Here is a 12,182-nt window from a genome sequence, read left to right on the forward strand (position 1 = left end):
GACAAGGAAAAAGATAGGGGAGGGAAGGAAGGAAATCTGCTACTGCAGGATTTTTTCATCCAGGAACATGTGGGTGGGAGGGGAAAGCTTACCTCATCCTTGGCCTGGAACAAATATTCTTTTCCATCCTGTAACCTGTTGAGAGAGAAAAGTCACAGAGCAGAGATGAGAATCTGTATGTGCCAGGTCAGTGCGTGTTAGAGTTCAGTCGTCACCCAAGAGGAACTGGAGAACATCCAGGCAGCCCCCAGAGCCGTATCTACAGGTGTTGCACATTTTCAGATTCCCAGGTTTTTGCAGATGTGCAAAACCAAATCCTTTCTGAATGCCTGCAGAGGACCAGAGTGAGCTTGCTTCCAACCTAGGCCTTGCCAGCTGCTTGCTGCCAGGCAGGGCCATGCCTCTGAAGGTCCCTGAGGCAGAGCAGTGCCGGCACGCTGCCTTGGGGTTTCTCACCAGGATGGCTTTTTAACTTGACATCATCAGTCATCAACCTGCGTCTTAACCCCCCCATTACCCACCTACCCCCCAACCCCACCCACCCCCTCCTTAGTGTGCAGTACAATCCCTGCCTCTCCCTCATGCACAGGTGTCCCCAAAGTCCTGGCATGGCAGCTCTATTCCTGTACTTCTTACAGGTGACCGCTCCCACTGGGCCCACCTGTGTCACTCCTGACTCCTCCTCCCATCCTGAGAGCACAGTGCAGTTCCTACCCCAGCTTGAAGACATGTTTTCGCTTTCGATAATCGAAGGCCACACTGCCCTGGGCCCTGGCCAGGCTGACAGGCACTTCTCCATGGTATGGCACTCCTGCACTGGCTGCTTTTGAATCCTTGTAAAAGCCAAGGCTCCCACGCCGCAGGACACAGTACACGTTCTGCCAGGATCTGGGTGGGACATTGTGCCAGTCAGGAGGCCAGATGGTCAAATGGACTGGCGTGGGTGGGACCTACATTCTGGGGCCCCCTTGGATGTCCTGGAACTTGAAGTTCCTCTCCTGTCTTTACCCCCTCAGGCTGTCTCCTAAGGGCCATAGTGGTCCTGAGCCCCATCCCTTTTCCAAAGGTCACAGTCCTATGAAGTGCCCCATTCTGAATAACTTTCCTGCCTCCAGAAACATCCCCTCCAGGGACGCCTCCCCAGAGGCAGGAACCTGAGAGGCCACAGGCACTGCATGGCCAGGCTGGGTACCTGTTGGCAGCCTTTTTGCCGAAGGCCTCCATCTCCTGTTTGCGGCAGAGCATTCCTTCCATCTGCTCCTGGGCAGAGAGCTCTGGGCCTCGAGTGGGCAAGGTGGCAACATGGGCTGACTCAGACGACCTGCTCTGGGGCATCACAGGAGCAGCTGGGCCGCGGGGCTGTGTCTGCCTGTCTCCCCGTGGCCCATTGGCCTCATCCCCTGCACCAGATCCCTACGGGGGAAAACAGGATGAGACGGAAGGTGTCTCCTCAGTGGGTTGTGAAACTCCCTGGCTGCCTCAAATTTCCTTGAGTCTTTGCCCTCTCCCATCCTCAGACTCCTTGCCCCCCTTTTTAGCCCTTCATCTCAGGTATCTATACCCACACCTGCAGGGGGACTCACAGGCCCTTCTGGGAGGCTACCCTGCTCAGGTCTCTGTTGTTCCAACAGGAGCTGCAAGGACAAAAAGCTGTGAGAGGGTGTGTGAGGTAGGCAGGGTTGATGAGGACGCTTGGGGACAGGGTTACCTGTGAGGATTCAGCATCTGTGCAGACCCCATTAACGCTGGGCACCTGTGTGGATGGTGGCAGGCGTGGATGGGTTCTGGAACGGCCAAAGATGACACAGAATTAGTTCCTAGCTTGCTTGGGCTTAGCCTCACCCTGCTGGCCCAGGTGTCCTGGCTCTCACCCGTCCCAGGCAGCATCAGGAGCTGTCTGGCTGTCCACCAGGTCTCCTTTGGGCAAACCGGCTGTGGGCTCCGGAGCAGGGGGCTGTTTCCTCCGTTCCTCCTCCTCCCTCTGTCTCTTCCTCTCCCTCTCCCGCTCTTCCAGCTGTCAAGAAATGCTGAGGTCAGCGTGAAGAAGGCTCATTTAAGAGTAGCAGGGCACAGGGGAAGTTGAAATGTCTTAGCTCTGGTCTGAAACTGGAAGGAGGGAGAAGAGAAATCTGACAAGAAGGTGGGGACAAGGAGCAACAGGGGAGATGGGGGTCTTAGCGTCCCCTGGGGGAAATGAAGGCTGTGGTGTCATGGGGCACTCTCAGCTCACGCGCAGGAGGTGCTGATCAGAGGGAAGAGAAGAACTGTCTTCTCAGGCAGAGAGAGGATGGGTCTGGGGCAGGGAGTAGGCACCCCGGGGCCCAGAGCCCTCACCGCAGTGAGCTTCTCCAGTGCGCTGAAACGCTCTTCCCAAGCCACCGCTGCCTTCTGAAAGGCTTCATGCCGCTTGATGAGGCTCTCCACTTCATCCACCGTGCAGCCCAGCTCTGCACTCCGCACCAGTGGCTCTTGACTGCACAGCCAGGCCTCTGCCATCCCTGCGTCTCTCCCGAACATGAGCACCTCCAAAACTGCCAGGATTAGGGGTTGCAGAGAGTTGGCTGGTCAGAGAGGGCACAGAGAAAGCCACTGCCCCAGAGCACTGCCAGATGTTGCCAAGGGTGGGTGCCTGGAGTTTCACACCCAGGGTTCTTGATCTCTCCCATCCCCCTGTCCTGGCCTGGTTCCCCGCAGAGGCTCACCAAGCTGGAGCCAGTCCATCTTTTCCTGCCACTTGTCAGCTGTCTCCTGGCGCCGGGCTTGCAGCTGAGACAGCTTCTCTGAGATCTGGGGGACAGAGACGAGAGTCAGCACCCAGTAGGGCCTTTCCAGAGTCCTCAGGGGTTCACTGAGGGAAACTAGTGATTTCTGATGTCAAGAGGTTGGTAGTTCTAGAGGAAGGATGGGATGTGAGAACTCTCTGAACAGCACCAAGGGGACAGACAGTGAAAGAGTTCTTGCAGAAAAAGAATAAGAGGAAGTAGGAAGACTCCGAAAAAATCAGCACTGAGCTCTGCTCGGTGAGGCTGGCCCACCCCCACCAGGCCTCACCCACCTCCTCGGCTGCATAGTGGCTCCTGGCCAGCAGCTCCTGCCCCATGTCGATGCAGGAGGAGAAACGGTCTGCTCTGGCCTCAATTTCTGCTTTGATGCCTTGTTGGTTCTTGATGACCAGGTCTGCAGAGGACACATCCCTGGGAGGATACAGACACAGTATCTTCTCCTACTGCTCCCAGTCCCATCACAGCCACCAGCCCACAGGAGCCATAGAGGCTACTGGGTGTCTCACCGGGGCCGCTCCTGGGCATCCATCTGCACATTAATGCCGTCCATCCACAGCATCAGCTCCCTGACAGCCTTGAAGAAACGGAACTTGTCTGTGGTGTCCAGCAGCAGCTGGCGGCGTGCAGCAGAGCTTCCCTGAAGCTGGGCCCAGGCCTCGGCTACAGCCTGCATATGGCGGCCAATCTCCTCAGCCTTATCTCCAGCATAGGCCTTCTGGAGTCGGTGGCCATCATCCTGCACCTGCTGGACCTGTAGGGTCCCAACTGAGAGTCAGGCAGAGCAGAGAGACTTGAAGGAGCTGCAGCCTCCCTTGGACCTAGCTGCTACCTCCTGCCCATTTCACTAGCCAAAGAGGAAGGGGAGGAATGGGGTGGGGATGGGGCGAGAAAGATGAAGGCAGATGCCTGGCCAAATGCTGCTCTGGTGCATCTCATTTAAGGGCCTGGGCTTAGCCCAGGAGGTGGGGCTCTAAAGGGGGCCACTGGCCAGTAGAGCTTTCGAAGGCCTGTTCTGGATGTGAGGGACCTCATAGGTAGCTAGGATGAGCCTGCAGAAGGGATTTGGTGGGGCTGACTGGCTGTATAATAGGTGAAGGAAGAATTCATGCTTATTTCACTGGATCTAGAGCTGTAGTCTGGGTGGTACCAACAGGCAGCAAGAATAGTCCAGCCATCAAGACCACCTAAAAATGTCATGGCCCTCATGGAGGCTTGTGAAGAAGTCAGTGAATATGGTGGCTAGATGTTGCTTGGCTGGGATGTTTTCCTGGAATGATTCTAACCTCATCTGTGAATGGCCCTCCAGAGGGGCCATCCTCCTGCATTTCTTGAGATCCATCCCGGCAACTAGGACACCCCCTTGCTCCCATCTCCTACAGAGTCTCCCCTCAGCCTTCCCCACCTCCTCGGCTTGGCTCAGACCTGGGCGCTGAGGGCCTGGATGTCGTGCTCATAGGCACAGTGTCGGCGCTGAAGGGCCTCAGCAGCATTGAGGTCACGGCCGGTCCCATCTGGAAGCTGCTGCTGCTTGTGCTGCACCCGTGCCAGGGCTTGGCGGGCCCCGTGCAGGAAGCGCTGCAGCTCGTAGGCAGCAGCCAGCACTTGACCCCGTGTGTCCAGCAGCTCGAGCAGGTCAGCCCAGGCCTCATTGAGACTGTCCTTCCACTCAGCCACGGTGGCCCGTGCGGCATGGCCCCCGGCAATGAGCCCATTGGCCAGCGTGTTGGCACTATCCACACGCTCCTGACCGATGGTGCTTGTGTCCCGAGAGAACTCGCGGAATTTGTCCCGGAGCATCTGATGGAGGAAGCAGTTGAAGGGACAAGGTGTGACACTGAGGGAAGAGGTTTCTGACTGATGGAGTGGGTCCTCTTCCCCCAAACTGGGGACCCACTTCTCTTCCCTGTGTCAGGTATGCCAGCGCGAGTCAACAAGCAGTTGCAGCAGCTTCCCACCCACCTGTTCAGTGTGTGCCACTCAACAAGGACACATCCTGACAAATGCACCACACAAACTAAGAGGGCTAAGATGATGCAGTCTGTCATGTGGCACAAGATGGCACAGGCCTGATTGGTAATTAACTTCCTTTCTATCCTTGCCCACACTTGGCCCCACGTTCCTCTTTCCGCACAATTCTTCCAATTATAAACCTTAAAATCCAGGAGATGGCAGCTGCTCTGCCTGACCCTGTGTCCCTGCCCCTCCATGCTCTGCCCAGGTCCAGGCCCCGTCTCCCCTGGGTCCTGGTCCCTTCTTGGCGTCCTCCCTACACTCACAGTCACATGTTCGTAGTCCTGGCCCAGCTCATGGGAGGCCGCCACCACCTCACGCTCCTGGATCCACTGCTCCAGGTCATCCAACTCACGACGGAGTTGGCACAGCCGGAGGTGCTCCTGCAGGCGCTCGCGCCGCTCTCCGGCCAGTTCTTTCAGGCTGGCATACAGCTTGTCCACCTGGGCCTGGCGGATTGATATCCTCGTGCTGGAGGGAATGACGAAGGCCCCTCAGGGTTTAGGAGACACTGCTGCTCTGATGCCCGGCTTGTTCTGAGCCCTGTCCCTCTAGGCCCCTAACTGCTCATCAAGTCCAGGCTTCTCCAGCTTTCTAGAATGTTCTGTATATACACAGTACAGAGGCACCACATCCCAGCACCTTCAGAAAACCAGTTCCCTCTCCTCCAGGGGATGGGCCCCTTTACCTCCTGGGGACTCACCTCTCTGGGTGGTCATGGTCAATCATGTCTTGGCTGCTGGCTGCCAGCTGGTGGATGGTCTGGGCGTAGTCAGCCAGGGCTTGTTCCAACACCTGGTGTTTCTTCACCTCTGCCTGGGCACTCAGCTCATCCTGGAGAAGGGACAGTGGGCCTCAGGCAGTAGGGGTGGGGTGGGGAGGCTGGCAGTGAAAAGAATCAGCCATGCGGACTCAGCCCCGGCTCTCACCTTGGCTTTCTCCTGGCCCAGCAGGTGCAGCTCCTGCTCACCCATCCAGGCCTCGGCCTCTGCAGCATCGCGGTAGAACTGCTGGGCCCTCAGGGCCTCCTCCAATCGCTTCCCCCGAAGCTCCAGTTCGTGGCTCAGACGTTTCCACATTTCTTGGAGCTGGGCCAGCTCGGGGCCTGCTGCTGCTGTGCCCAGAGTCCGCTGCCGCTCTGTGAGGTCAGCAATCCGGGGCTCGTGGCCTTGGATCTCTTTCTGCAGGGTCTGTCCCCGTCACAGAAGAGGACACTATAAGGCTTGCAAAGGGAACGTGGAGCCTCCACACCCTCCAACCTGTACAACTTCAAGCACCCCCTTCACCCTCTTCCCTCTCTTCCTTCCAGAGCCCTCTCATTTCCCTCTCCCCAGGACAGGATGGTGATGATGCCCCCTCAATCCTCCAAGAGAACCTGCCCCTGGGGAAAAGCAAACCACCGACGTCTGGGGAGACACAGTGTCGGGGGGCCAGAGAAACCCCTTCTTAGAGAAACAAATGTCCAAGTGGGGAGAGACTCTTGGGAACTTTTCTTTTGCCCTCAGCCTCTGCCTCACCTGGTTTTTCTTCATGAGAAGCTGAACACTAGGCAGGTCCTTGCCATGTTCCATGGAGCTGGCCATGGGCAGCCGCTCTGTCACCCATAACTGGATAAGAAAGAGGACGTCAGTGGAGGTGCAGAGGGAAGAGTCAGCATGGGGGACAGGAGAGTGGGGATACCTACAGTTACAGGTGTGAGTGTGTGTGTGTGTGTGTGTGTGTGTGTGTGTTTGTGTAGGGAACGGTCATCTCTGGCTTCAGGACAAAGGGATCTAGAGGACATCCCCAAGTATCTTTAGAGGGGATGTTCTCAGTGCTGAAGGGAAGAGGGAACAGAGCACTGCTGGCATCTCCCCAGAAGCCAGGAAGGAGGCTGGAGTGCCACATGGCAGGGGCAGCTTGCCAAGACGAAGATGCTCTCAGGCCCAGCCCGGGGGACTCACAATCTCATCCTCCACGTCCCGGTGGAACTGGTGCTGCTCACGAGAGGCATGCAGGCGCTGGCAGCGCTCCTTCATGGGCTGGCACAGTGCCCTGAACTTCTCTTCCACAGCTCTTGAGGTCCTCTCCACCTCCCCTGCACCCTGGTCTTCCTGGGCCAGTGCCTTTGCTTGGGCCTGGATTGCCTCCACCTCCTTCTCTCTCACAGCCATCTCCCGTTCCAGCATCTGCAAATGAGGAGGAGGAAGGGAATGTAAATGCCACATTTCCACCTTCAAACTCAGAGGAGACACTAGTCTCCAATTACAATTTCTCATCCCCAGGTCTTACTCCAGGAAGTACATCCTTTTGTGGCCTGGATTGATCTTGAACTTTGATATATGGAGGAATCCAGGTTGTGTGATAACTGTGCCTGTTATGAATTGTCAGGTGGAATCGTCTGTCCCAAATCCACTTCAGTTGTAAATCCACATTTTCCCTGCTCTGTTATGTTGGAACTGGATGGACCCAGTCAACATCTCTCCTATGCCAGCTGGTGCAATACCAGGCCTTGTCAGTAGAGGCCGCTGGAGGGATGCTACAACTCAGTACAGGAAGGGCCTCTCTTCCAGGTTACTTCTGTCTCCTACAGCAAAACTGCTTACAGTGTGCAAGAGATCCTGTGACTCTGTTCCTCCAGCAAGTTTTGCTGGCACTCCCAGGGTAGTTCCCTGCTGGCCAGCCTGGGCTTGCTAGATGCAGACCTGCTTTGGCCCATGACACCCCAGCAAATTTCTAGTCCATTCACTTTGGCTCTCCAAAGAGATCTGAAATTCAGCTGTGTGATTGAACCCAGAGGCACTCAACCACTGAGATACTTTACCTTTTTTTTAGTTTTTATTTTGAGACAGGGTCTTGCTGAGTTTCCCAAGGCTGGTCTCAAACTTTATACCTTCCAGCCTTGTCTCCCAAATATCTGGGTTTATGGGTGTGTGACACCACACCTAGCTATTCTAGGATTCTTAAGAACAGGGATCAGCAAATACAGCCTACTACCTATTTTGTAAATAAAGTTTTATTGTAATACAGTCTGAGCCTTTTTTTTTTTTTTGTCCTACAAGGTCAGAATTTAATAGTTGTGACAGAAACAATCTGATTCACAAAGTCAAAATATTTATTATTTGGCCTTTTACAAAAAAAAGTTTTCTGACCCCTGCTGTAGAGTCATCTTTACACCTGTCAGTTTAGATGTGGTTAATGCCCTCCAAAACTCATGTTGAAATTTGATCCCCAGTTTTAACAGTATTGAGAGGTAGAGGCACTTATAAGAGGTCATTAAGGTGCACTCACACACTTCTTGTGGGGCTAACTTAGTTACCACAAGAGCAGGTTGTTATAAAGTAAGGCTGTCCCTTGTGTTTTGTCTCTTTCACATGAAATCACTTCCTTTCTGTTCTGCCATCAATGATGCAGCTTGAGGCCCTCACCAGAAGCTGAACAGATGCTGGCGACATGCTCTTGACTTCTAGAACCATGTGCCAAGATAAACTTCTATGTTTTATAAATTACCCAACCTCAGGTATCCTGTTATAGAAACAGAAAATAGACTAAGAAACATCTTCAGTAGTTAGCCACCTTTTGCCAGGTGCAGTGACTCACGCCTGTAATCACAGTGGCTTGGGAGGCTGAGGCAGGAGGATCTTGAATTCAAAGCCAGCTTCAGCAACTCAGCAAGGCCCTAAGCAACTCAGTGAGACCCTATCTCTAAATAAAATACAAAAAAGGGCTGGGGATGTGGCTCAATGGTTAAGTGCCCCTGAGTTCAATCCCTGGTACCAAAAAAAAAAAAAAAAAAAAAAAAATGTTATCCACCTTTTACTAAGAAATAAGTCTTTTTACAAAAGTTTCCCTGTTCAGTCTGTCTCCTGACTTTCCTCTGACCATTAACTCACTCCTGGAGATTCTGACACGGTTGGCCTGTAGAAATCACTCTGAGAGCTGGGCGCAGTGGCACATGCCTATAATCCCAGCAGCTTGAGAAATACCAAAAGATATCATGCAGCAGGCCTTAGAATGATCTCCCAATCTCAAGATCCAAAGACACTTCATCCTTTCTTCTCCAGTTCACCCTCCCCCCTTGAAGGCCCACAGCGCACCTGCTGCTTCTTGAGCAAAATGTTGACGCTGGTCAGATCCTTGCCATAGTCATCGGAGTGCAGCTGGGCCTGCAGGCTCTCTAGCCAGCTCTCCAGTGCCGAGCAGCTTTGGGCAAACAGTTCAGCACGGTTGGCATCAAAGAGGCTGCGGGCCTTGGCCTGGGTGGTGGTCTCCAGCTCATCCCAGCGCCTGTGCAGGTCCCCCAGCTTTTCTGACACCAGCGCTTTCAGTTCTGGCTTCTCAAGGGTCAGCTCTCGCCCTTCCTGGGTGGCAAGACAAAGAGGGTGTAAGTGCCAGAATTAGAATTAGACACCACTGGGTGGCTCAGAGGTAGAGCACTTGCCTAGCATGTGTGAGGCCCTGGGTTCGACCCTCAGCACCACATAAAAATAAAATATTGTGTCCACCTCTTACTAAAAAATAAATGTTAAAAAAAAAAAGAATTAGACATCACTGAATGTTATAGGCCAATGGCAGACCAGGTACCTGAAGTATGGACGATCATTCTAGGTCCTCACGTAAGCTCATTAGCATAGGCTTCTAGAGGCCCCTTCTTCACTGCACAGTCCTCACTTCTGGTTAAACCGGCTCCTCCTCCCAGTTCTGCTCAAACCTCACTTCAGTTAAGAAGCCATTGTAATCTTTCCTGGTGCTCATGGCTTCTGCTGCTATGCTGCACATGAACTTGGGTTATTTGCTCTCATTCCATGTTTCTCCACTTGTTACTCCTCACTTGAACTGGAGCGAGCAAGTCCTACCTGGTCTCCCCACTCCCCGCCTTTTGGTTGAGGACTTCCTCTCCTTCCTTCCCTTCTTCCTTCTTTCCTTTCCTCCCTTCCCTTCCTTTCCTACTCCTCACCCTCTCTTTCATACCTGGGTTTGAACTTCAAGCATGCTAAGCACGTACTCTACCCCTGGGCTATACCCCGACCCAAAGTACCCTGTCCAGATGGTTGACCTTCCATTGCTTCTCCTCATTCCCCTACCAGTGCTTCCTGGGACCACCTGCCCTGAAAGTGTCCTGCACTAGAATCCTGATTTCAAGGTCGGCTTCTGGGAACACAAGGCAGACACTCCCTTCAGGCCTCTAACACTGCCAAGGAGAAGGTGTCAAAGGCTAGCACTGCTTGGGTAGCTCTGGGGCATACTCCGCATCCAGGAACCAGGGCTTTTCCTGACCTGGCCAAACGTGCTCTTCTCGCCTTTGCTTCCACCAGCCCCTTCACACATTCTGCACTCCTGCCACATTTCCTCCTTGTCCACAAAGGTGCCCCTTCTACACCTCTGGTTTTCTGTTCACACTCTTTTCTCTACCTAACAACATTTTTCCTTCAATGTCTTGGCTTGTCCTCATTCGCTCACCCGTCACAGACTGTCCTGGCTTGCTCCTGCTTCCAGAATCCCCAAATCTCCTCTTTCTTTAGCCCCCAGACTTTACTGGACTCTCATATGACACTCAACAAAATCTGCTCTGGATTCGATTCAGCTGTTTGTATATACATCTCTATATCCTGGCCACAGTATTGTTCCTTGAGGGTGGAGCCTGAAGTGGCATCTTGTACAGCAGCAGCAAGCACATATTTGCTGAACAAATGGAAACACTGAAAACACCCTGGTTTCCTCTCCCCAGCCATCATGCCCTTGTGGGAGGGAAGGTGTCTTTTTATATTCCAGGCAGCATAGCAGTGTGCTGAGCACACACAATGGTCTCCAAGAATATTTGCTGAGTAGAAATAAAGTTATTCTAGAAGAGCTGGGTGGGAGACCAAGTATCAGGAACAGCAATCCTCAAAAGCAAGGACTGGCGAACCATGGTGGATGGGCCAAGTCTGGCCACTGCCTATTTATATAAAGTTTTATTGGGAGACAGTCATGCTCATTCATTCATGTATTCTCTATGACTGCTTTTGCACCACAGTGGCAGAGACAAGTAGTTGCAGCAAAACCATATGGCCCACAAAGCCTGACATATTCACTTTCTGGTCCTTTACAGAGTGTCTGCAGAGTACTGATGAAGACAGCCATCTGCTCTGGACCCAGGAACAGTTATGGCTTTGAGCCAAGGCTATGGCCTGGCACCCTACTAAGTTGGGCTTTCTCAAAGCTCTGAAATCACTGTCCCACAGCCCAAAGACATTTTATTTCCTAGAACACAACTTGCCACTTCAGTGGTGTGACTCCAGAAACCCATGATCTCTAATTCTGAAAACCATGGCCTGGAGCTAGGCCTGCAGCCTGGACTGTGGCCTGCACCGTTGAGAGGACACTGCCTGAGGCAGCCCCAGACGCTCACTTCTTGCTGCTCCTGTCACACCACTCACCTTGTCCACCTTGTCCAGCCAGTCCTTGTTGGCGGCTAGCTCGGCCATGAATGCCTGGTGCTTCTGCCACTTGGTGTGCAAGTTGCGGGCCTCATCATAGGACACATCCTGAGCTGTCAGCATCTTCTCGTCAATCCAGAGTTTCAGCTGGAGCAAGCACAGGCCAGGATGGAGAAGGTAGGGGGCATTTTGGAGGGGGAAAGAGAGGGGACGAGGGGACCAGGAGATGTAAAAGACTCAGGAAGAGGCCATGAAAGTGTTTGCAGGCTCCAGCAACCCTGCGATGCTCTTACACCAGGGTGAGGGTTGGGAAAGGGGTGGATGGCTAGAGGTGCTGCAGGGACCTGGGTGCCTCACCTCATGACAGTCTTGCAAGAAGTGCTGCTGCTCTCGGTTGTCCCTCAGGCGGCCCAGAAGCTGCTGCACGGCTTCTTGATTCTTCCTGTGTCTGTAATGACAGTGCTTGTGAACCCTAGGCCTTGCTGTGAGAGGATGTGGCCTTTAAGTAACCTAGAGGCTTCAGTCCTCTTCCTGTAGGGATAAGCCTCTCAGAAACCCCACCAGACACCCCAGGCAGGAATCACGTTTCCAGGCCTGCCACCTAGTAGGCTCTATTTTGCCCAAGTGTGCAGGAGGCAGACCATCCCAGCTCCTGATCTACTTTGCTGTCAGCTCCCTATCTCCTGCCACCTGTCAGGTCTCCCACGCCACATCTCCATCTCTGAGACCGCCCTGTTCCACTGATTTCTCTCTCAGACCCCTCATTTATCCGCCGGCCTCATCCCACCTGCTCTCGATGGAGTCTGCCTTCTCCTGGATCTTCTCGGCGTGGATGTTGCCCTCTGACACCAGCTGACGCCCAGCCTCCAGGAGCCCACGGATGCGTTCCCCATTGGCATCCATGGTGCTCATGAAGTCTTCCAGCTTTTTAATGGCAGCATCAGCAGCCTGGAGTGTCCCTGGCATCTCCGTGTGAGATAGAACATACTCC

The 12,182-nt window shown here is 53.7% G+C and overlaps 1 protein-coding gene across 1 annotated transcript in view; it reads right to left on the reverse strand.

Moving 5' to 3' along the window:
- The window catches only part of SPTBN2 (spectrin beta, non-erythrocytic 2), a 29,294-nt gene that overhangs the window by 1,636 nt on the left and 15,476 nt on the right, over positions 1 to 12,182 (reverse strand). The window contains exons 16-35 of the mRNA XM_081281429.1: positions 11,979 to 12,181; positions 11,549 to 11,639; positions 11,192 to 11,338; positions 8,870 to 9,133; positions 6,737 to 6,961; positions 6,311 to 6,400; positions 5,723 to 5,983; positions 5,497 to 5,627; positions 5,060 to 5,264; positions 4,206 to 4,580; positions 3,290 to 3,534; positions 3,056 to 3,194; positions 2,703 to 2,787; positions 2,335 to 2,531; positions 1,872 to 2,014; positions 1,709 to 1,784; positions 1,584 to 1,634; positions 1,193 to 1,413; positions 715 to 888; positions 93 to 135 (exon numbers count right to left, since the gene is read on the reverse strand). Of these exons, the coding sequence (XP_081137555.1) occupies positions 93 to 135; positions 715 to 888; positions 1,193 to 1,413; positions 1,584 to 1,634; positions 1,709 to 1,784; positions 1,872 to 2,014; positions 2,335 to 2,531; positions 2,703 to 2,787; positions 3,056 to 3,194; positions 3,290 to 3,534; positions 4,206 to 4,580; positions 5,060 to 5,264; positions 5,497 to 5,627; positions 5,723 to 5,983; positions 6,311 to 6,400; positions 6,737 to 6,961; positions 8,870 to 9,133; positions 11,192 to 11,338; positions 11,549 to 11,639; positions 11,979 to 12,181 (3,366 nt within the window). The remainder of the gene's footprint in view (positions 1 to 92; positions 136 to 714; positions 889 to 1,192; positions 1,414 to 1,583; positions 1,635 to 1,708; positions 1,785 to 1,871; positions 2,015 to 2,334; positions 2,532 to 2,702; positions 2,788 to 3,055; positions 3,195 to 3,289; positions 3,535 to 4,205; positions 4,581 to 5,059; positions 5,265 to 5,496; positions 5,628 to 5,722; positions 5,984 to 6,310; positions 6,401 to 6,736; positions 6,962 to 8,869; positions 9,134 to 11,191; positions 11,339 to 11,548; positions 11,640 to 11,978; position 12,182) is intronic.

The sequence above is a fragment of the Spermophilus citellus genome (assembly GCF_964194105.1).
Source record: "Spermophilus citellus genome assembly, chromosome: 2".
NCBI classification, from domain to species: domain Eukaryota; kingdom Metazoa; phylum Chordata; class Mammalia; order Rodentia; family Sciuridae; genus Spermophilus; species Spermophilus citellus.